Below are 24,859 nucleotides of genomic sequence, written 5' to 3'. Positions count from 1 at the left end.
TAATCGAGTTCGGCTCAAGGGTGTAGAACCAATCTCTTGCCCGATCCATCAGTGAAAAAGGAAAGGCCTCCAAGTATACATCCTCGGTGATCATTCCTCGTGCCTTCCTAACTGATCTGCACAGCATCTTGAACTGAGCCAAGTGAGCAATGGGATCCTCCGTAGGCCGCCCTCTGAAACTGGCCTGACTAAACATCGTGATGCACTGTGGCGGTAGCTCGAAACTGTCTATGGGCGGTCTGTTGATGCATGATAGGAGTTGGGTGTACTTCGGTGCAATGTAAGAACCCAAAGTCTCCTCTGCAATGTAAGTAGCTTCGCCTTCGGTCTGCTGATCGTAGAGCGGATTCATGTGCTTTTCTTGTCGGTCGTGCGAACTACTTGACCTCGACATAGCTTCTCTTCTCTGTTGATTTCAGATGTCTCTCAAAGTACGCTCAATCTCCGGATCGTAGACTAGGTTTTCTCTCCGAGTAGAGCTCCTTGTCATGCACTTAGAACCCCGCAAACCGCAAAGAAAAAGAAGAACTCGAGACCAAGTGAATTCACAAAAAAAACAAAGAAAAAAAAAACAAAAAGAAAAAGAAAACAAGCGATGATCTAGAATCAACAAAGACCTAGAAATAAGCTAACCAGTCCCCGGCAACGGCACCAAAAACTTGATACGTGTGTACTGTTGGTTGTAATGCTCTAGGATGATCCGTGATATGACATTTTGACTTTGTATTGATTCATTGATTTATGAATGCATTACATTCCCGTTATATGATTGGCATGTTTGTTATATTTCAGTATCCTTGAATGATTATAGAATGATTCTAAACACCCTGGTCAGTTATCATTGTGGGAACAATGATGAATTAAGACTAGCATGAGGTGTGATCGATGCATTTTCACAATCATGGGTACTCGTTGTGAACGAGTGACTGGTTGACCCGCATGAGATTGTCACATGGACAGAGTCATGACTTGAATCTCATAAAGCGGTTCGTTCTTGGATCCTCAGACCTGAGATGTCTAGAGTATCTGATATGAGGAGTGGCGTATCTTGACTGCGTCAAACGTCGTCTTTAACCGGATGATCATAACGGCGTTGATCAGATACGTTCACGAATCATATGGAGATAATAGACATGCAATATGGGACTTATCACCTCCTCAATAGGAGAGATATCGCTGGGCCCTCTCGTGGAAATCGGACTATGAAAAACGCGTGGCCACGCTATAGATGAAGTTGCATCTATTTTATTAGTCGATTTGCCAAGACGAGAAAGCAGTTGAACTTGAAGGGTGGCTCAAACCATGCCCTTGTTCAACATATGATATCGGGAGATAAAGGATCAGAACTCGAGCTGTTATTGCCTTGGTTAGATCACCTCTGACTCAATTCAACGTGGGTGGTCATGGCGTCTTGCTAGAGGCTAACCATGACTTGTAGATCGGGAATGGTTCTCGAGGCTGCTGCCACTGCGAATGGGCCTACAGGGTCACACACCATTAGGGATGGACTTATATGTGAAGTTTCGGAAAGGAAGACTTGGATTTGGTCGGAAAAATCGTTTTCGGATCAAATCAGAGTGTCGGGACGGTTTCAGCCTTCTGACTCGGACCGAGTCAGTATTTGACTCGGAACGAGTCAGTTCCATGTGAGTGTCTGACTCGGACCGAGTCAGTATTTGACTCGGACTGAGTCAGTTCCATGCGGGTCGAAGCCCATAAAGTGTTTTGGGCTTGGCTGATGTTTTGACTCAGACCGAGTCAAAGTTTTGACTCGGACAGAGTCAATACTCAATGGGTCGAGTCAAGAGTTGACAATGGGCTTGGGCTGATTCGTTCTGACTCGACCGAGTCAGAGTTCTGACTCAGACCGAGTCAATACTCGGAAAAAGGTCTCTTTTCACAAGGATTAGGGTTTCTAACTTATAAGGAGGTGTTGGACGCCGTCCTAAGTAGAAGAAAGACTTACAGAACTCTAAGACAGATCTAGAATACAAGAAAATCGTTTCTTTTGAGGTTCTAGTTCTAGGGATTCGATCCCAAGTCTTGAAAACCCTATTCACTTCACAGATCCTAGCAGATCAGTTCCAAAAGCGTTTGGAATCCTTTCCGTCGGTGTGGATACGTGTAGAGGAGCTGTACTTTCAGCTCTTGGTGATTAAAACAGGCCCTGGATCGATCGCTACTTTCAGATCTTCAGGAAAGAGGTAAGTATTCGATTCCTACGGTGATATACACGATTAAACGGGGTTTTACGGATGATTTTGGTTGCGTGTGACGTTTGACTAGGTTTAGATTATCCTTCCGCTGCATGAAACCTAGTAAACCAAACCCTAGATCGATATGATCGCATGCTAGGAACCCGTAGCGAAACCCAACAGTGGTATCAGAGCCTGGTTCTCTGTATATCGCCGTGCTTGTCGCATGCCTATATGAATTTTAATGGTTAAAATTGCATGATAGGCTTGATCTATGCATATTTAATGATGTTATGATTGTTATTTGATGCATGGATGAGTTTGGGGGTCGAAGACGGCTTGATGGTGCATCGAAACGGGGTGAAACCCTAGATCTCGTGGCCAAAAAGTGTATACCAGAGTTTTGACTCGGCCAGAGTCAAGTGTTGACTCGACCGAGTCAGAACGAGAGATCTCCCAGAGTTTTGACCTAGACAGAGTCAGAGTTTTGACTCGGACAGAGTCAAGTGTTGATGTTGGGGTTCCCTTCGGGTTCCTAGCATGCGATCTCATCGATCTAGGGTTTGGTTTCTCCATATCTCTATGTGAATAATACGATCTATCCTATTGATTTTGATCCGAAACCAACTCATATCTCTATGTAGTTTAGAATCTAAGATAATTGACCAAGGGGTTAGCAAACATCAATCCAATAAAAGCGCAAATCAATAGAACCGGAACAAATCAAAACGGAAATCCAAGTTAGGGTTCAAACATACCCAAAACACATACGAATCCCTAACCCATAGTCATGGATCTACTCACGGTTCATAGAAAACAATAAAAAGCTCATAAAGAAAGAGATAAAAGAGAGAAAAGAAAGTCTCATGCAGATGTGTAGTCTCCACGATCGAATCTTCTTTCTTCTTCCCGAAATCCCGTGAACTTCTATTCTTCTATCCCCAAAAGCTCTCCAAAAATCTGTATTTAGATGTTCCCTAAGGTTCTCCCTTGTTCTAGGACGTGGTTGGGGCTTTTTTATAACCCTAAGACGGCTCCCAAGAGTCCTATTCCCATTCAGATGCTGAAAATTGCGAAACAGGGTTTTTGACTGGATCCGGTCCGGATCCCAGGTGGATCCGGACCGGATCCAGATTCCTGGGCTGCCTTGATTCGGACCGGATTCAGTTGGATCCGGCCCTGCACTGGCAGTTTTCTGGTCTTCACAAATTCGTTCATAACTTTCTGCTCCAGTGTCGGATTTATGCGATTTTGTATCTACGCAAAGCTCTTGAAGTGCTCTTTCCAATGGTACAAGTCTCGCATGATTTGGACTTCTGTAGAGAAAGTTATTGATGTTGCAACATGAGTACCTCATCTGGACTTCTCCTTTAACGCTCCAATTAGCTCCTTTTCGAGTCCAATCATCTCCAAAACCTGTAACTCTGCAAAACTAGAGCACAGCCGGGTTTTGTGTCCTAACACGCCTAGAATGCCTATGAATGCATGTGATTATCCTATAAAACCTATACAAACTCTCATCAAAATATAGAGAAGAATAGGAGTTATCAGTAACCTTTGAAAAGTTGTGAACTACTAGTAGGTGTAATCTTTAAATTTTTTGTTTTGCCAGAGGACAAACAGTACAAGAGCTTGGAACCGAAGTTTTTGTAAACAAAAGTTGTGAACTACTAGTAGGTGTAATCTTTAAGTTGGAAAGGTGACCCATGCGAAAGTGCCAAAGATCGAAAGAGGAGGCCACTAGATCTGTGCACAGAGGGGAAGACAAGAGACTAGAGACAGAAGATGGCTTCGGGAGTTCCAGAACATATAAGTTATGCATCTGTTTACCCTCGCTAATTATCGAGTCCTGAATAGTGTCCTGAATGACATAAGATTGGCCAGTGAATGAAACAGACAGAGAAGTGTGTTTGGTTAAAGAACTGATACTAAGCAGATTATATGTGAACGTAGGAATAAACAAAACGGAAGTAAGAACAAGGTCTGAAAAAAGGGGAACTGACCCATATTCGGACACTGTAAGAGAGGTTCCATTAGGTAAAGAGATCGATATGGGTGGAACAACATGGATTTCAGAGAATAAAGTCCGGTCACAACATACGCGACAACTCGCACCAGTATCAAGGATCCAAACAACCGATGAAAAGGGTAGGTTAAGAGAGAGAGTGGAGAGAAGGGTGTGGGAAGAAATACCTGGAGAAAGAGGTGGAGAAGCAGCCTGACCTGATTCCGGATGCGAAGGACCATGGTGCTTCAACTGAGATGCATACTAAGCCAATAACTCCTGGGCTTGCTCCAAAGGGTTCCGCATATCATAGGCAGCAGTAGAGGAACCCGCATGAGTCTGATTCACAAATCCCACCATGTTGATTTGATTCTGATGCTTATCAGAGTTAGGGTTTCGCGAGGGGGAAAAAGAGGGTTTCTGGAAATGTCGAGGAGTTGGTAAAAGAGGAGCAGTTGATTTGTATCCCTGTGGAAAACCGTGAATGTAATAACAGCAGGCCACGGTATGACCCATCATTCCATAGTGTGTACAAACGGGTTTAGGCCTGTCAGTGTTTGGGTTTGAAAATTTGGGTCTGGCATTTGGCTGTATTTCGAGGATTAGAGTTGGAAGAAAGCTTAGGTCGAAAAGAGGAAGCAGATACTTGGAAGGCAGCATGGTCCGAAGAGGTTCCATAGGAGAGGCATTGTTGCTCTTCCTGGGAAATGAGATTGTAGGCTTTTGTGAGGTTTGGTAATGGATCAAACATCAGAATCTGCCGGCGAACTGCACTGTATGAGTCATTAAGACGCATGAGGAATTTAATGACATTGTTCTTTTCGAACAGCTGGGTCCATTGATCAGGAACGTTGCACGAGCAACCGCCACAAGTGCAACCGCCGCAAGTGCAGCCACCACAGGTACATACCGGAAATGGCTCGAAATTCCTCAGTTCTTCCCATAGCGAGGTAAGTTTCGTATAATAATGGTTGAGATCAAGAGATCCCTGGTGTAGAGTATCTAACTGATGTTGAATATTATACACCTTGGAAACATTTCCTTGCTTAAATATGTTCTCAAGACTGCGCCAGACCATATGAGCATCATCAACATAAACAATCAGACTGGCGATCTTGTTGGTTGTAATGCTCTAGGATGATCCGTGATATGACATTTTGACTTTGTATTGATTCATTGATTTATGAATGCATTACATTCCCGTTATATGATTGGCATGTTTGTTATATTTCGGTATCCTTGAATCATTACAGAATGATTCTAAACACCCTGGTCAGTTATCATTGTGGGAACAATGATGAATTAAGACTAGCATGAGGTGTGATCGATGCATTGGATGCATTTCACAATCATGGGTACTCGTTGTGAACGAGTGACTGGTTGACCCGCATGAGATTGTCACATGGACAGAGTCATGACTTGAATCTCATAAAGCGGTTCGTTCTTGGATCCTCAGACCTGAGATGTCTAGAGTATCTGATATGAGGAGTGGCGTGTCTTGACTGCGTCAAACGTCGTCTTTAACCGGATGATTATAACGGCGTTGATCAGATACCACGCTATAGATTAAGTTGCATCTATTTTATTAGTCGATTTGCCAAGACAAGAAAGCGGTTGAACTTGAAGGGTGGCTCAAACCATGCCCTTGTTCAACATATGATATCGTGAGATAAAGGATCAGAACTCGAGCTGTTATTGCCTTGGTTAGATCACCTCTAACTCAATTCAACGTGGGTGGTCATGGCGTTTTGCTAGAGGCTAACCATGACTTGTAGATCGGGAATGGTTCTCGAGGCTGCTGCCACTGCGAATGGGCCTACAGGGTCACACACCATTAGGGGTGGACTTATATGTGAAGTTTCGGAAAGGAAGACTTGGATTTGGTCGGAAAATCGTTTTCGGATCAAATCAGAGTGTCGGGACGTTTTCAGCCTTCTATCTCGGATCGAGTCAGTTCCATGCGGGTCGAAGCCCAGAAACTTGGCTGATGTTTTGACTCGACCGAGTCAAAGTTTTGACTCGGACCGAGTCAATACTAAATGGGCCGAGTCAAGAGTTGACAATGGGCTTGGGCTGATTCGTTCTGACTCGACCGAGTCAGAGTTCTGACTCGGACCGAGTCAATACTCGGAAAAAGTCTCTTTTCACAAGGATTAGGGTTTCTAACTTATAAGGAGGTGTTGGACGCCGTCCTAAGAGTAGAACTCAACTTTCAGAACCCTAAGACAGATCTAGAACACAAGAAAATCGTTTCTTTTGAGGTTCTAGTTCCCGGGATTCGATCCCAAGTCTTTGAAACCCTATTCACTTCACAGATCCTAGCAGATCAGTTCCAAAAACGTTTGGAATCCTTCCCGTCGGTGTGGATACGTGTAGAGGAGTTGTACTTTCAGCTCTTGGTGATTAAAACAGGCCCTGGATCGATTGCTACTTTCAGATCTTCAGGAAAGAGATCTTCAGGAAAGAGGTAAGTATTCGATTCCTACGGTGATATACACGATCTGTCGGGGTTTTACGGATGATTTTGGTTGCGTGTGACGTTTGACTAGGTTTAGATTATCCTTCCGCTGCATGAAACCTAGTAAACCAAACCCTAGATCGATATGATCGCATGCTAGGAATCCGTAGCCCCAAAACCCAACAGATCTCGGTACTTACAGCATTGGTTAGCCAGGTGCAAACCATGTCATTTGTACAAGACCAGAGGCTTGCATCAGGGTGATCTGCTGGAGGTTGCGGAACAGATCCAAGGACAAAACCCATTTTGTTTTTGGCGTTCAAGGCTTTCAGAATCGCTCGAGACCAAACACTATAGTTTGATTGACTCACCAACCAACTTTTCAGGAACAAGTTGGAGGTTGGAGGGATCAGCAGCGTGAAGGTATAAAGGACTGGGATAAGGATCCGAAACAGAGTAAAGCATAGGTGGTAAAAGAGGAGGAGCAGGGGGAATGGGGAGAACAGGTTGAGTAGGTGGATTTGTGGGAGGTGGAGAATCGGAGGAAACAGAAGCCTCAGAAGCAATGGAGGTAGCCATGGCGAAAAACAAGGGGAAGAAGATGAAGATGGAAGAAGAACAGCGGAGCTAATGAGATAGCTCTGATACCATAACAAGTTCTGGAGATCTCAGAACAAGAGAAAATAAAAATAGAGATATTTGTAAAAAGTTCTCCTTACAACCATGCTCCTTGCCAACTCACCTAAGAGTTTCCCCCGTATATGTAAACCGATTTTATATAATCGAATTTGGTGATTTATCGATTTTTCTTTCGTGTCATGTGATGTGGCGTAACTAAAAATGACACGTCGAATTCATTAACGAAAAAATAACAGCGTTTCTATTTGTGACAATTTTTTAATTGAGAATTTTATGTGGTATTTTTTGACAGATTGACATTTTTTTTATATAATTTTTCCAACAAATATATCAATTTATAATTTTCTTCCAAATTCTTACACGAACACTAAAGATCTTAATTGGATAATGGTTTACGGCGAACCGTACTAACGTAACTTACCGGAAACAACACGTAATAAAAATTTTCCATGTTATTAAAAATACATGTATTTACCCTATTAAATATGATTGTTACCACGTTATTTTGGTTGCATCTTTATTGGTCACCATTATAACATTGGAGGTTGTATACACCTAGGTTATCTGCTTTTTCCTTGCGTGTTTTGTAGCTGTCCTAATCTATAGCATGAACTGTATAGGTTTGTTACGATTGTATTTGTATTTCCATTTTTTATTTTGTTCATTTTACAAATTGTATATATACATTGGTCGCCCACACGTGTGTTGTAGGCTTGCGGGTGTGTGTTTGGATTTACTCGGTCAGCGCGCCTGAAGGGTAGCAGCCGGGGTTCCCAATGTATCAAAAAAAAAATCGGTTTACATATACCGACTTTTTAAACCATTTTAAATGAAACTGATTAATAAAAAAAACTAAAAAAAAAACCCCTAAAAACTAAAAAATCAGACTGCCGCCGAAACACCATGCCGGTGGTGGTCTATTGTCTCCCTCAATGGATTCGCCGTCGTCTCCAACACCGCCTGATCCACATCATGTTCAAATTCGTATATCAAGCGAGATTGTGAAACCCCAGGGGACCTCCGCTTGTGATTCAGCATATATAAACATCCCCGCTCTCTCTTCTGGAAGCTGACCCCCGAACCCATGGCGATGCCGATTTGCTAGTCTTCTGGTTCATCTTCCCCTTTCAGATCTACAATTACCGATCCTATCCTGTCCACCGTCTTGCGCTCAGACGTCATCTCTGCTTGAGAAAAAGGACAACAGACGACGAAGGGGAAATGTTCACTGAGTGCGAAGCCGGAGACGACGGCGGATCCATCGCGAGAGATAATCCCCGGCATGGAGTTTCATGGACCATGTCGATACTGATTTTTTTAGTTTTTAGGATTTTTTTTGGTTTATATTATCCCATTTAAATAAATTGGTTTAAAAATCCGGTATATGTAAACCGATTCTATATAATTCCATTTGTTGATTTGTCGATTTTTCTTATGTGTCATGTGATGATGTGACGTAATTAAAAATGCCTCGCTCGGATTTATTAACGGAAAAATAACAGCGTTGGTAATTGGGTATTAATTTGGAAATAATTTCTAAATTGGGGAATATATATGGAAAATTTTTAATTGGGAATTTTGTATGGTATTTTTTGATAAATTGGGGATTTATTTAATGGAATTTTCCCTTTTTGTTAAAAAATTTATGTATTTATTAATAAGATTCGAATAAATTCAAATATTATTTGGAATTTTCTCTTGTCAAAACTAACATGCATGTGCATATTAAATTTTTCTAAAATTTAACTTATTTTAATCAATAAAAAATTATAAAATATCAAAAAATAGATCATGATTGAGGTATTTTGGTTGATAGGGATTTTTTTTATAATGAAAATAACGTGTGAGTAGGAGATCGCTACTTTCGATTTATACAGTTTGTATTTTTAATTCTGTCTATAAAAAAAATCAAAATTAAAAACGATATGTACGTTATCTCTATATCTTTGATTTAGATCCAAAAATTTATTAAAATCACATAATTGGTCAATGCACGATTTCATAAGGACCATTAAATATTTCTACTTTGCTTAAAATAATGTTTGGAACTGAAAATTGGCTACCACGTGGGATAATTGGGAGAGAGTAGGGGTGGCCATTTCGGATTCGGTTCGGTTTTTGGTTATTTTGATTATAAAGAAATCATAACCGAACGGTTATATGAATTAAATAGGTTTGGTTTCGGTTTTGGTTCGGTTCGATTTTAGCACAAAAAAATTATAACCAAACGGTTAAATTTGGATAGGTTCGGTTCGATTATATTCGGTAATAAATAAATACTAATATATACGAAATAAATTACAAAAAATATTTAAAATTTTTGAATTACATCATAATATTAATATTAATCCTTTAAAATTATCAATCTAAATCAAAATACACAATATTAATCTTCCAAAATGTTCAATCCAAATTTCAAATCTTTGAAAGTCTTCAAAAATTTCAACATTCGCCATTTTTTATCTTCATTTATTCCAAAAAAAATATAATAAATTAATATATATTATATATAAAAATAAAATTTTAATCAAATAAAAAAATTAACTTTTAATTATTTATAAATTAAAGGTTGAAATATCATTGAATATATGAAAATTGAAAGTGAAATTGTAAAAACATTATATAAATATTTAGAATAAAACACTAATAACCGTTCGATTAACCGTGATTATTCGGTTATTAACCGAACCGAACCGAACCGAACCCGAATGGTTATTGAACTTTCTCAACCGATTCGGTTATTAACAGCGGTTCGGTTCGATTCGGTTATTCGGCTAATAACCGAAATGGCCATCCATAAGAGAGAGAGGTGTAGGGAGTAAGCATGATTTCACGTGCATGGATGGACAATGATCATGTGATTGAACACAGAATCTTCTCCCCATGCTTCCTCTAAACTAGAAATATAATTAATCATTCACATTAAACTATGTTTTGTTTTTTGGGTAGTGTCTACGATATTGTATTGTATGACATCTATTTGTTTAAAGGAAAACAATGAACTTTGAAATTTTGACAAAAAATATTAAATTTTTTATTTTATCAAATAAACATTAAACTTTTTAAGTTCGACAAAACAAACACTTAACTTTTTTACGGATGTCAAAATCAACAAAACGACTGACGTGACATAAGGATATGTAAACATGTCAGATTATTTTACTTTGTTTTTTTACAATCGAAGAAAATTCATATATTTTTTTGAATCACTAAAAAAGTTCAGTGTTTTTTTATAATCGCAAAAAAATTCATATATTTTTTTATCACTTAAAAAGTTTAATGTTTTTTTAGATTCATTGAAAAATTTTAATGTTTATTTGATAAAATAAAAAGTTTAATATTTTTTTGTCAAAATTAAAAAGTTGAATGTTTTTTTAGAATTTTCTTTTTTTTCTTAATTGTAATCATTTTTATTTTTGATTGCCACGAAAATGATTTAACAAAAAATTACATGAATTGTGTTCACAAATATATAAGAAGAGAAAAAAGAGGAAAGATTATATTATAACCAAACTTTGTTTTTTGGTTGAATGTGATTGTGTATTAAAACCAAAACTTGTTTTCAAAACTTGTTATCTAATATTAGGTTGTCGACATAGTTTTCAAAACATTGCACCAAATTTCCTAATGGTTGGATGTAATTATCTACCGAGTTTTCTGATACCATATATCATTAACTTTAACAAACTGATAAAATTCTATACCAATATATCATTTTTTATATATATATATGCTGGACTAATGGAAAGATATATACATATATACACAGGATATATATATACATATACACACACCTTATTTATTTTCCCCTCAAAATCAAGAATTTTCCTCGCCGCGTGCACATCTCCGAATAATGCAACTGTTCAAAATTCAAAAGACACATCATTGCTGATGCATGTATATACGTCACGATGACGCCATTTGTAAGAAGATGGAATAAGATTAATGAAAAAAGTTTTTTTTATTTGTTTGTAAAACTCGAATAATTGATACGCGACGGGGGTTTATCCTTTTAGGGTGGGTTGGCGCACACCTTAACTAACCTCCAATTAGATTCTGTCGGCAAAAGGACCAAAGTCCGTACACAGTCACATCAATATAGAGTGCTTACATGTTCACAGACTAATTGGCTTCCATTACCCATACGTATGTGTTTTTTTTTTTTTTTTTTGGATAAAAGTTAAATGTATATTAATAAAAATAGTTCAAACATAGTTCGTGTACATAACCGGATAGGACCGAATACCCTACAAAATGAATACCCATGTGTCTCTAACTAGACACCATATCAGTCAATAAAAAACAACATGTGGAGCAGCTATCGGGGATAGAGAGTAAGATAGTACCAATCGGATAGAAGAGTCGAATCAATCCTACGGGAGGAGCCGAGGAGAGAGAGTATGCAGTTACGGACCATGGCATTTAGTTTACCACAAAGCGAGACAACCGTCGATGACTCCCCTCTGAAGATCCTTGCGTTTCTCTCCGACCATAACAGGTAAATCGAGCATTGCAGCAAAATAAGGGTGATAAGACGCCGATTATGGGACTGGACATTTCCTGGGCGACGCATCCAATCCATAGTGGCATGCAAATCTAGAGGCGGCATATTCCAAATGGATCGAGCGAAACTGTACCAGACCTGCCTACTATAGCTGCAGTGGAAGAAGAGGTGGGAGTGAGACTCCTCCTCCAAGCTACAAAGAAGGCAGGAAGAGGTTGCAACCGCCCCCCATCGGTACAATCGATCGAGCGTGGGTAGACGACCACGAAAAGCCAACCACTGGATGAAGCCATATCTAGGTACTCCCTCGGGGAACCAAGCTAGAGCGTGCCAGGGTACTTCCGGCGATGGCTGACGGAGAAGTTTCCAGGTACTTGCAGAGGAGAAAACACCGGCAAACACATTGGTTCTCTGCTTCCATTCGAATCTATCAGGGCCGTGGGCGGTGCTTGGCAATCGCATTGTAGATAGCTTGATGTGGAGATCCAGCACTCGTTGGGATCTTGCTGCTGGTAGCGACCACCCCGCGGACGAGACTGCATCAGCTACCTTGGCTTGCCGTGGAATCCTCACCAAGCGCGGACCATTATCACCTACATACTCAATCAAAGGACCTAAATTTGTCCAATCATCAAACCAAAAAGAAGCTTGTTTACCATCGCCCAAGGAGCAACGCAAGAATGATCTCACCACCGGCCGAAGAAGCATTTTCACAATCCCTACCTGTTATTGTTAACATACGCTCACTTCTTTATTTTTCTTTTTATTTTTAAAATTTTTATCCTTAATAATTCAATGTGATCTTTTCTTAAAGTTTCACAAAAGAGTTAGCAGGAGGATGGGATGAATAATATTTAATATTAATAAAATCATATTCACATGAATATATTTACATCTAGAACCCTAGACCCCAAACCACAAAGTACCCAGCAATAATAACCCCATGACCAACTCCAATCAACCACAAACCCCAATTACTTTACAAACACAACCAAATCCAAAGCCTTGGGAAGAGATCTTAGATCTTAGAATGGAAACCCTAAAGAGAAACCCTCAAGAAAATGACTTTGACAAACCCAGGTTATAAAGAAACTTCTCAGACCTTGACTTGAAGAGATTGCTCAACGAGAACTTCCCTGTCTCCTGTTGTGTTCCCGGGGAACCCGAAAAGCCTTCGTCTTTCACCCGAAGAACGGTCCTTCCGATCTGATTTCGCACTGTCTCTATTGTTTGGCTCTTAACCGGCTTCCCAGATGAATCTGTGACGTAGAAAGCGTTCACGGCTTGAGAACCCCTCGTTGTCACCTCGGCTCTCGTCACTGACAGACCGTTCTCTCTGAATATACGAGTCACGTCTGAAAGAAGTCCCACTCTGTCTTCCCCGCATAGCTCTAGTCTTATGCCCTGAAAACCACCAAATACCTCTCTCTAGTTATGTCATATATCCATCTCGGTAGGTATGGGTACGGGTTGGATACCCGAAAAAATTGGGATACCAAAATCCGTATCCAAATCCTTCGAATATCATAATTTGATACCCATATTGGTAATATGATGGTCTTATCCGAATTACGGGTACCCGACAAAATGTTTGGATACTCAAGTACTCGAACAAAAAAAATATGTTGAAAAAAGAATTATAACAAAAAATATATGAAAAACCGAGTACCCAATGTTTGGGTATGGATCCAAGTTTAGAAAAATGAGGAGATTCTTTTCCATCATACCTCTGAAGTTCGTCTCTTTATGGCTGCTTCCAAGCAATGTATCAGCCTCTGTCTCTCGGCTTCCGAACTTACAGGACCACCATCGACATGCCTGATGTAGTACTCCTGTTTATACAACCGAAATCGTTAAGAACTTTTTTCCTGTTATACCCCTTTGAAGAAATCCGAATCTGACGGGTAATATGGGCGAGGGACGTAAGATCGGGAAAAGAACCTGATAGGCCTCTGGACCCTCAGCTATGACAGTGGCGTGATACACCACATATTGCATATCTGTCAATGTACAGACTGCGTCAAAGAAGAGTTTAGGCCGATCAATACACCTCAGGTTAACGACTGTGTAAGCCTTGTCGGTGCAATTCTCCACTGTTATAACGGGTTTCCTCCTTTCACTCGTCGACCCGACATCCAGGTTAGTCATATCGTAGTCACGGTTATCGTACATCATCTGATGGAGTCTCCTTTCCTTGTGGGTCGAACCCATCAAGACAGCAGTATTTGCTATCCTCTTGTCTCGGTTTCCTTCAAGAACGTAGAGCAAGAGCTGCTTGATCTTAGCAATCCGATCAGGATCGTCAATTACAGACCCTGTGGTCTCGTCTGTGATGTAAACAACCGATGCCATTCTTGAGTTGTGAGTCCATACTTCCGCTGCCACGACATTGCAGTTGTTATCGGTCAAGACAGCAAAAACATCCGATAACAAGCCTGGTCTGTCTCTTCCCGTCAATTCGATTGAAGTGTTCTCTGAAATGGCTTGAACCCCAACCGATCTATTCCGAGCCCTGAAGCTACAAGTCCGTGGCCCGAGAGACTGAAACACGAAAAAGAAAATACATAAACTCTCACTGAAGAACAGAACCAACATCGAAATCCAGACTCAAAGAGATGGATCCAAGAAGCAGGAAAACGTTAAGCCCTTGATTTACCTGCTGAATTGTTTCTGCTATGTCCTCCTCCATCACCCTATTTCCATTCTTATCAGTCACATGAAACACTGCAACAACAACAAGCTCGATAGATAAATCGAAACCAGATGGAGTTTCAACAACAACAAACTTGTGTGCATGCAAATCCCATCGATTTGGATCGGTAACGTACCGTCCATGAACCATTCGCCGTCAGAGGAAACGTAAGCTCGACGAATTAAAAGATCCAAATCTGTCAAAACCTGAACTACTTCCAACAAGCTTCCTCTCTTATTTGCACTATCAACCTGTTCCCAGTCCGTAAAAGGTTTCAAACTTGTCAACATCACCAAATCGAAATTACAAACAATCGAAAATAAGGGTTTTCTTTTTCTTTCTCATACGATGATCGTCGAAATCTCCAATCGTAATTACCTTCACTAGGGTTGCTTTCCTGCTCGATGTGTTATCAATCGTTACCCTGAAATTGGAACCGAGAGAAACCGAGAAAATTCAACATGAACAACGGAATCCAAGAGAAACCCATCTGACGAAATCCATAAATCTCCAAACTTTCGGGTGAATAATTCAGGAAAAAAAAGGGGGAAGAGAAATCGAGATACTTGGGAGGGTTCATTCTGATGACAAACTTCTCCAACTCATTATCTGAAGAGACAGACGGAGACCAGAAATCCATTGCTTATCCCCCAAATTTCTCCTCTGTTCTTCTGGATTTTCCCAGGATTCCCGGGGCTGTTTTGTGAATATGCGAGAAATCAACGACCTTATGATTTAGAAAACGGGGTCTGAGTTAGGTGGTTTTCCGGTGAGTGGTGGTCTCTCTCTCTCTCTCAAAGGCTTTAATTTTTTTTTTGTTGGGTCAACACTAAACACTTTTGCTGATTATATACTTACGCCACTCTCCACTAGCCCAAAAATCGAATCAAATATTCCAACGTTTTTTTTTTTTGAATACGGCTGTATTTTTCCCCAATTTATTTAAGAATTCAAACTTCGTTTTTATTTTCTTTCTAAAAGTTGAACTGATTTTTTTAGCAAACAATTGAATTTCCCACAAAGGCAAAAGGGTGAAAAAAATATACAGAAACGAAATTAGATACATCGTAAAATTACAAAAATAAAAAATAAAAAATAACGAGGGGTGTATTTATTTATGGGTTATTAATAGCTTTCCAAAACTAGTGGGATCCTGCAAAAGCAAGAGGGTGAAGGCAAATCCTTTTGTCCCACTCTTCTTTGACTCTTTCCAAAGATTTGCCCCTTTTTTATTTAATTTTATGTGGCCCTTGTAGATCTTCTGCAGCTCGCCCCAAGATTCTCCTCTTATTATAAAATTCCAAAAAAAAAAATTAAATTAAATTAATACCTTTGGACCCATAAAAAAAATAGACATGTTAATACCAAGTAGTTTAAATCATAATTAAAATTATAAAATTTTGCTTATAAAAGTCGAGTATTTTCTATAACGTGGAAAGTATTTAGCATGTGTTCCACCGGATTTTTTTTAAAAAAAAGGTCTATAACGTGGAAAGTATTTAGCATGTGTTCCACCGGATTTTAAAAAAAAACAAAATAATATTTATTGCTTAAGATCAAAATCATATTATTTTTTATGTAAAATATATTAAAAACACATAAAAATCTGATTAATTTTTTTTTGCACGACAAAAAAGTGAAAAAAAAAAGTTTATATCAAGGGGACTTGGACGAGATAATATATTTAGATGTTGCAATAGTAATAATCTACATCCGCCCCCCAAATATAATCCTGATTTTGTAATGATGCTATTTATTGATATTATCCACTCACTTGATTACTATTGCAACATCTAAATATATTATCTCGTCCAAGTCCCCTTGATATAAACTTTTTTTTTTCACTTTTTTGTCGTGCAAAAAAAAATTAATCAGATTTTTATGTGTTTTTAATATATTTTACATAAAAAATAATATGCTTTTGATCTTAAGCAATAAATATTATTTTGTTTTGTGTATAAAAACCTTTTTTTTAAAAAAAATCCGGTGGAACACATGCTAAATACTTTCCACGTTATAGAAAATACTCGACTTTTATAAGCAAAATTTTATAATTTTAATTATGATTTAAACTACTTGGTATTAACATGTCTATTTTTTTTATGGGTCCAAAGGTATTAATTTAATTTAATTTTTTTTTTTGGAATTTTATAATAAGAGGAGAATCTTGGGGCGAGCTGCAGAAGATCTACAAGGGCCACATAAAATTAAATAAAAAAGGGGCAAATCTTTGGAAAGAGTCAAAGAAGAGTGGGACAAAAGGATTTGCCTTCACCCTCTTGCTTTTGCAGGATCCCACTAGTTTTGGAAAGCTATTAATAACCCATAAATAAATACACCCCTCGTTATTTTTTATTTTTTATTTTTGTAATTTTACGATGTATCTAATTTCGTTTCTGTATATTTTTTTCACCCTTTTGCCTTTGTGGGAAATTCAATTGTTTGCTAAAAAAATCAGTTCAACTTTTAGAAAGAAAATAAAAACGAAGTTTGAATTCTTAAATAAATTGGGGAAAAATACAGCCGTATTCAAAAAAAAAAAACGTTGGAATATTTGATTCGATTTTTGGGCTAGTGGAGAGTGGCGTAAGTATATAATCAGCAAAAGTGTTTAGTGTTGACCCAACAAAAAAAAAATTAAAGCCTTTGAGAGAGAGAGAGAGACCACCACTCACCGGAAAACCACCTAACTCAGACCCCGTTTTCTAAATCATAAGGTCGTTGATTTCTCGCATATTCACAAAACAGCCCCGGGAATCCTGGGAAAATCCAGAAGAACAGAGGAGAAATTTGGGGGATAAGCAATGGATTTCTGGTCTCCGTCTGTCTCTTCAGATAATGAGTTGGAGAAGTTTGTCATCAGAATGAACCCTCCCAAGTATCTCGATTTCTCTTCCCCCTTTTTTTTCCTGAATTATTCACCCGAAAGTTTGGAGATTTATGGATTTCGTCAGATGGGTTTCTCTTGGATTCCGTTGTTCATGTTGAATTTTCTCGGTTTCTCTCGGTTCCAATTTCAGGGTAACGATTGATAACACATCGAGCAGGAAAGCAACCCTAGTGAAGGTAATTACGATTGGAGATTTCGACGATCATCGTATGAGAAAGAAAAAGAAAACCCTTATTTTCGATTGTTTGTAATTTCGATTTGGTGATGTTGACAAGTTTGAAACCTTTTACGGACTGGGAACAGGTTGATAGTGCAAATAAGAGAGGAAGCTTGTTGGAAGTAGTTCAGGTTTTGACAGATTTGGATCTTTTAATTCGTCGAGCTTACGTTTCCTCTGACGGCGAATGGTTCATGGACGGTACGTTACCGATCCAAATCGATGGGATTTGCATGCACACAAGTTTGTTGTTGTTGAAACTCCATCTGGTTTCGATTTATCTATCGAGCTTGTTGTTGTTGCAGTGTTTCATGTGACTGATAAGAATGGAAATAGGGTGATGGAGGAGGACATAGCAGAAACAATTCAGCAGGTAAATCAAGGGCTTAACGTTTTCCTGCTTCTTGGATCCATCTCTTTGAGTCTGGATTTCGATGTTGGTTCTGTTCTTCAGTGAGAGTTTATGTATTTTCTTTTTCGTGTTTCAGTCTCTCGGGCCACGGACTTGTAGCTTCAGGGCTCGGAATAGATCGGTTGGGGTTCAAGCCATTTCAGAGAACACTTCAATCGAATTGACGGGAAGAGACAGACCAGGCTTGTTATCGGATGTTTTTGCTGTCTTGACCGATAACAACTGCAATGTCGTGGCAGCGGAAGTATGGACTCACAACTCAAGAATGGCATCGGTTGTTTACATCACAGACGAGACCACAGGGTCTGTAATTGACGATCCTGATCGGATTGCTAAGATCAAGCAGCTCTTGCTCTACGTTCTTGAAGGAAACCGAGACAAGAGGATAGCAAATACTGCTGTCTTGATGGGTTCGACCCACAAGGAAAGGAGACTCCATCAGATGATGTACGATAACCGTGACTACGATATGACTAACCTGGATGTCGGGTCGACGAGTGAAAGGAGGAAACCCGTTATAACAGTGGAGAATTGCACCGACAAGGCTTACACAGTCGTTAACCTGAGGTGTATTGATCGGCCTAAACTCTTCTTTGACGCAGTCTGTACATTGACAGATATGCAATATGTGGTGTATCACGCCACTGTCATAGCTGAGGGTCCAGAGGCCTATCAGGTTCTTTTCCCGATCTTACGTCCCTCGCCCATATTACCCGTCAGATTCGGATTTCTTCAAAGGGGTATAACAGGAAAAAAGTTCTTAACGATTTCGGTTGTATAAACAGGAGTACTACATCAGGCATGTCGATGGTGGTCCTGTAAGTTCGGAAGCCGAGAGACAGAGGCTGATACATTGCTTGGAAGCAGCCATAAAGAGACGAACTTCAGAGGTATGATGGAAAAGAATCTCCTCATTTTTCTAAACTTGGATCCATACCCAAACATTGGGTACTCGGTTTTTCATATATTTTTTGTTATAATTCTTTTTTCAACATATTTTTTTTGTTCGAGTACTTGAGTATCCAAACATTTTGTCGGGTACCCGTAATTCGGATAAGACCATCATATTACCAATATGGGTATCAAATTATGATATTCGATTTTGGTATCCCAATTTTTCCGAGTATCCAACCCGTACCCATACCTACCGAGATGGATATATGACATAACTAGAGAGAGGTATTTGGTGGTTTTCAGGGCATAAGACTAGAGCTATGCGGGGAAGACAGAGTGGGACTTCTTTCAGACGTGACTCGTATATTCAGAGAGAACGGTCTGTCAGTGACGAGAGCCGAGGTGACAACGAGGGGTTCTCAAGCCGTGAATGCTTTCTACGTCACAGATTCATCTGGGAAGCCGGTTAAGAGCCAAACAATAGAGACAGTGCGAAATCAGATCGGAAGGACCGTTCTTCGGGTGAAAGACGAAGGCTTTTCGGGTTCCCCGGGAACACAACAGGAGACAGGGAAGTTCTCGTTGAGCAATCTCTTCAAGTCAAGGTCTGAGAAGTTTCTTTATAACCTGGGTTTGTCAAAGTCATTTTCTTGAGGGTTTCTCTTTAGGGTTTCCATTCTAAGATCTAAGATCTCTTCCCAAGGCTTTGGATTTGGTTGTGTTTGTAAAGTAATTGGGGTTTGTGGTTGATTGGAGTTGGTCATGGGGTTATTATTGCTGGGTACTTTGTGAGGAGAAATTTGGGGGATAAGCAATGGATTTCTGGTCTCCGTCTGTCTCTTCAGATAATGAGTTGGAGAAGTTTGTCATCAGAATGAACCCTCCCAAGTATCTCGATTTCTCTTCCCCCTTTTTTTTCCTGAATTATTCACCCGAAAGTTTGGAGATTTATGGATTTCGTCAGATGGGTTTCTCTTGGATTCCGTTGTTCATGTTGAATTTTCTCGGTTTCTCTCGGTTCCAATTTCAGGGTAACGATTGATAACACATCGAGCAGGAAAGCAACCCTAGTGAAGGTAATTACGATTGGAGATTTCGACGATCATCGTATGAGAAAGAAAAAGAAAACCCTTATTTTCGATTGTTTGTAATTTCGATTTGGTGATGTTGACAAGTTTGAAACCTTTTACGGACTGGGAACAGGTTGATAGTGCAAATAAGAGAGGAAGCTTGTTGGAAGTAGTTCAGGTTTTGACAGATTTGGATCTTTTAATTCGTCGAGCTTACGTTTCCTCTGACGGCGAATGGTTCATGGACGGTACGTTACCGATCCAAATCGATGGGATTTGCATGCACACAAGTTTGTTGTTGTTGAAACTCCATCTGGTTTCGATTTATCTATCGAGCTTGTTGTTGTTGCAGTGTTTCATGTGACTGATAAGAATGGAAATAGGGTGATGGAGGAGGACATAGCAGAAACAATTCAGCAGGTAAATCAAGGGCTTAACGTTTTCCTGCTTCTTGGATCCATCTCTTTGAGTCTGGATTTCGATGTTGGTTCTGTTCTTCAGTGAGAGTTTATGTATTTTCTTTTTCGTGTTTCAGTCTCTCGGGCCACGGACTTGTAGCTTCAGGGCTCGGAATAGATCGGTTGGGGTTCAAGCCATTTCAGAGAACACTTCAATCGAATTGACGGGAAGAGACAGACCAGGCTTGTTATCGGATGTTTTTGCTGTCTTGACCGATAACAACTGCAATGTCGTGGCAGCGGAAGTATGGACTCACAACTCAAGAATGGCATCGGTTGTTTACATCACAGACGAGACCACAGGGTCTGTAATTGACGATCCTGATCGGATTGCTAAGATCAAGCAGCTCTTGCTCTACGTTCTTGAAGGAAACCGAGACAAGAGGATAGCAAATACTGCTGTCTTGATGGGTTCGACCCACAAGGAAAGGAGACTCCATCAGATGATGTACGATAACCGTGACTACGATATGACTAACCTGGATGTCGGGTCGACGAGTGAAAGGAGGAAACCCGTTATAACAGTGGAGAATTGCACCGACAAGGCTTACACAGTCGTTAACCTGAGGTGTATTGATCGGCCTAAACTCTTCTTTGACGCAGTCTGTACATTGACAGATATGCAATATGTGGTGTATCACGCCACTGTCATAGCTGAGGGTCCAGAGGCCTATCAGGTTCTTTTCCCGATCTTACGTCCCTCGCCCATATTACCCGTCAGATTCGGATTTCTTCAAAGGGGTATAACAGGAAAAAAGTTCTTAACGATTTCGGTTGTATAAACAGGAGTACTACATCAGGCATGTCGATGGTGGTCCTGTAAGTTCGGAAGCCGAGAGACAGAGGCTGATACATTGCTTGGAAGCAGCCATAAAGAGACGAACTTCAGAGGTATGATGGAAAAGAATCTCCTCATTTTTCTAAACTTGGATCCATACCCAAACATTGGGTACTCGGTTTTTCATATATTTTTTGTTATAATTCTTTTTTCAACATATTTTTTTTGTTCGAGTACTTGAGTATCCAAACATTTTGTCGGGTACCCGTAATTCGGATAAGACCATCATATTACCAATATGGGTATCAAATTATGATATTCGATTTTGGTATCCCAATTTTTCCGAGTATCCAACCCGTACCCATACCTACCGAGATGGATATATGACATAACTAGAGAGAGGTATTTGGTGGTTTTCAGGGCATAAGACTAGAGCTATGCGGGGAAGACAGAGTGGGACTTCTTTCAGACGTGACTCGTATATTCAGAGAGAACGGTCTGTCAGTGACGAGAGCCGAGGTGACAACGAGGGGTTCTCAAGCCGTGAATGCTTTCTACGTCACAGATTCATCTGGGAAGCCGGTTAAGAGCCAAACAATAGAGACAGTGCGAAATCAGATCGGAAGGACCGTTCTTCGGGTGAAAGACGAAGGCTTTTCGGGTTCCCCGGGAACACAACAGGAGACAGGGAAGTTCTCGTTGAGCAATCTCTTCAAGTCAAGGTCTGAGAAGTTTCTTTATAACCTGGGTTTGTCAAAGTCATTTTCTTGAGGGTTTCTCTTTAGGGTTTCCATTCTAAGATCTAAGATCTCTTCCCAAGGCTTTGGATTTGGTTGTGTTTGTAAAGTAATTGGGGTTTGTGGTTGATTGGAGTTGGTCATGGGGTTATTATTGCTGGGTACTTTGTGAGGAGAAATTTGGGGGATAAGCAATGGATTTCTGGTCTCCGTCTGTCTCTTCAGATAATGAGTTGGAGAAGTTTGTCATCAGAATGAACCCTCCCAAGTATCTCGATTTCTCTTCCCCCTTTTTTTTCCTGAATTATTCACCCGAAAGTTTGGAGATTTATGGATTTCGTCAGATGGGTTTCTCTTGGATTCCGTTGTTCATGTTGAATTTTCTCGGTTTCTCTCGGTTCCAATTTCAGGGTAACGATTGATAACACATCGAGCAGGAAAGCAACCCTAGTGAAGGTAATTACGATTGGAGATTTCGACGATCATCGTATGAGAAAGAAAAAGAAAACCCTTATTTTCGATTGTTTGTAATTTCGATTTGGTGATGTTGACAAGTTTGAAACCTTTTACGGACTGGGAACAGGTTGATAGTGCAAATAAGAGAGGAAGCTTGTTGGAAGTAGTTCAGGTTTTGACAGATTTGGATCTTTTAATTCGTCGAGCTTACGTTTCCTCTGACGGCGAATGGTTCATGGACGGTACGTTACCGATCCAAATCGATGGGATTTGCATGCACACAAGTTTGTTGTTGTTGAAACTCCATCTGGTTTCGATTTATCTATCGAGCTTGTTGTTGTTGCAGTGTTTCATGTGACTGATAAGAATGGAAATAGGGTGATGGAGGAGGACATAGCAGAAACAATTCAGCAGGTAAATCAAGGGCTTAACGTTTTCCTGCTTCTTGGATCCATCTCTTTGAGTCTGGATTTCGATGTTGGTTCTGTTCTTCAGTGAGAGTTTATGTATTTTCTTTTTCGTGTTTCAGTCTCTCGGGCCACGGACTTGTAGCTTCAGGGCTCGGAATAGATCGGTTGGGGTTCAAGCCATTTCAGAGAACACTTCAATCGAATTGACGGGAAGAGACAGACCAGGCTTGTTATCGGATGTTTTTGCTGTCTTGACCGATAACAACTGCAATGTCGTGGCAGCGGAAGTATGGACTCACAACTCAAGAATGGCATCGGTTGTTTACATCACAGACGAGACCACAGGGTCTGTAATTGACGATCCTGATCGGATTGCTAAGATCAAGCAGCTCTTGCTCTACGTTCTTGAAGGAAACCGAGACAAGAGGATAGCAAATACTGCTGTCTTGATGGGTTCGACCCACAAGGAAAGGAGACTCCATCAGATGATGTACGATAACCGTGACTACGATATGACTAACCTGGATGTCGGGTCGACGAGTGAAAGGAGGAAACCCGTTATAACAGTGGAGAATTGCACCGACAAGGCTTACACAGTCGTTAACCTGAGGTGTATTGATCGGCCTAAACTCTTCTTTGACGCAGTCTGTACATTGACAGATATGCAATATGTGGTGTATCACGCCACTGTCATAGCTGAGGGTCCAGAGGCCTATCAGGTTCTTTTCCCGATCTTACGTCCCTCGCCCATATTACCCGTCAGATTCGGATTTCTTCAAAGGGGTATAACAGGAAAAAAGTTCTTAACGATTTCGGTTGTATAAACAGGAGTACTACATCAGGCATGTCGATGGTGGTCCTGTAAGTTCGGAAGCCGAGAGACAGAGGCTGATACATTGCTTGGAAGCAGCCATAAAGAGACGAACTTCAGAGGTATGATGGAAAAGAATCTCCTCATTTTTCTAAACTTGGATCCATACCCAAACATTGGGTACTCGGTTTTTCATATATTTTTTGTTATAATTCTTTTTTCAACATATTTTTTTTGTTCGAGTACTTGAGTATCCAAACATTTTGTCGGGTACCCGTAATTCGGATAAGACCATCATATTACCAATATGGGTATCAAATTATGATATTCGATTTTGGTATCCCAATTTTTCCGAGTATCCAACCCGTACCCATACCTACCGAGATGGATATATGACATAACTAGAGAGAGGTATTTGGTGGTTTTCAGGGCATAAGACTAGAGCTATGCGGGGAAGACAGAGTGGGACTTCTTTCAGACGTGACTCGTATATTCAGAGAGAACGGTCTGTCAGTGACGAGAGCCGAGGTGACAACGAGGGGTTCTCAAGCCGTGAATGCTTTCTACGTCACAGATTCATCTGGGAAGCCGGTTAAGAGCCAAACAATAGAGACAGTGCGAAATCAGATCGGAAGGACCGTTCTTCGGGTGAAAGACGAAGGCTTTTCGGGTTCCCCGGGAACACAACAGGAGACAGGGAAGTTCTCGTTGAGCAATCTCTTCAAGTCAAGGTCTGAGAAGTTTCTTTATAACCTGGGTTTGTCAAAGTCATTTTCTTGAGGGTTTCTCTTTAGGGTTTCCATTCTAAGATCTAAGATCTCTTCCCAAGGCTTTGGATTTGGTTGTGTTTGTAAAGTAATTGGGGTTTGTGGTTGATTGGAGTTGGTCATGGGGTTATTATTGCTGGGTACTTTGTGAGGAGAAATTTGGGGGATAAGCAATGGATTTCTGGTCTCCGTCTGTCTCTTCAGATAATGAGTTGGAGAAGTTTGTCATCAGAATGAACCCTCCCAAGTATCTCGATTTCTCTTCCCCCTTTTTTTTCCTGAATTATTCACCCGAAAGTTTGGAGATTTATGGATTTCGTCAGATGGGTTTCTCTTGGATTCCGTTGTTCATGTTGAATTTTCTCGGTTTCTCTCGGTTCCAATTTCAGGGTAACGATTGATAACACATCGAGCAGGAAAGCAACCCTAGTGAAGGTAATTACGATTGGAGATTTCGACGATCATC

The 24,859-nt window shown here is 40.2% G+C and overlaps 3 protein-coding genes across 3 annotated transcripts; 2 read left to right on the top strand and 1 right to left on the bottom strand.

Moving 5' to 3' along the window:
- Positions 1-12,730: 12,730 nt before the first annotated feature.
- LOC104816120 (ACT domain-containing protein ACR4-like) lies at positions 12,731-15,296 on the bottom strand. Its single transcript, XM_010544792.2, has 7 exons — positions 15,060-15,296; positions 14,872-14,917; positions 14,630-14,744; positions 14,458-14,525; positions 13,743-14,342; positions 13,529-13,633; positions 12,731-13,205 (listed from the first exon to the last, which is right to left on the bottom strand). The coding sequence occupies exons 1-7, from the start codon at positions 15,131-15,133 to the stop codon at positions 12,855-12,857; spliced, it is 1,359 nt and encodes a 452-aa protein (XP_010543094.1). The 5' UTR covers positions 15,134-15,296; the 3' UTR covers positions 12,731-12,854.
- Positions 15,297-17,134: 1,838 nt separating this feature from the next.
- On the top strand, positions 17,135-22,109 carry LOC104816119 (ACT domain-containing protein ACR4-like). The gene is made up of 8 exons (XM_010544791.2): positions 17,135-17,308; positions 19,732-19,794; positions 19,937-19,982; positions 20,110-20,224; positions 20,329-20,396; positions 20,512-21,111; positions 21,221-21,325; positions 21,633-22,109. The coding sequence occupies exons 1-8, from the start codon at positions 17,298-17,300 to the stop codon at positions 21,981-21,983; spliced, it is 1,359 nt and encodes a 452-aa protein (XP_010543093.1). The 5' UTR covers positions 17,135-17,297; the 3' UTR covers positions 21,984-22,109.
- A 15-nt stretch (positions 22,110-22,124) lies between these two features.
- LOC104816118 (ACT domain-containing protein ACR4-like) lies at positions 22,125-24,528 on the top strand. The gene is made up of 7 exons (XM_010544790.2): positions 22,125-22,217; positions 22,360-22,405; positions 22,533-22,647; positions 22,752-22,819; positions 22,935-23,534; positions 23,644-23,748; positions 24,056-24,528. The coding sequence occupies exons 1-7, from the start codon at positions 22,144-22,146 to the stop codon at positions 24,404-24,406; spliced, it is 1,359 nt and encodes a 452-aa protein (XP_010543092.1). The 5' UTR covers positions 22,125-22,143; the 3' UTR covers positions 24,407-24,528.
- Positions 24,529-24,859: the final 331 nt, after the last annotated feature.

The sequence above is a fragment of the Tarenaya hassleriana genome, unplaced genomic scaffold (genome assembly GCF_000463585.1).
Source record: "Tarenaya hassleriana unplaced genomic scaffold, ASM46358v1 Cleome241, whole genome shotgun sequence".
NCBI lineage: Eukaryota > Viridiplantae > Streptophyta > Magnoliopsida > Brassicales > Cleomaceae > Tarenaya > Tarenaya hassleriana.
The sequence above is the reverse complement of the archived record's forward strand: the minus strand, read 5'-3'. Positions and strand labels throughout refer to the sequence as shown.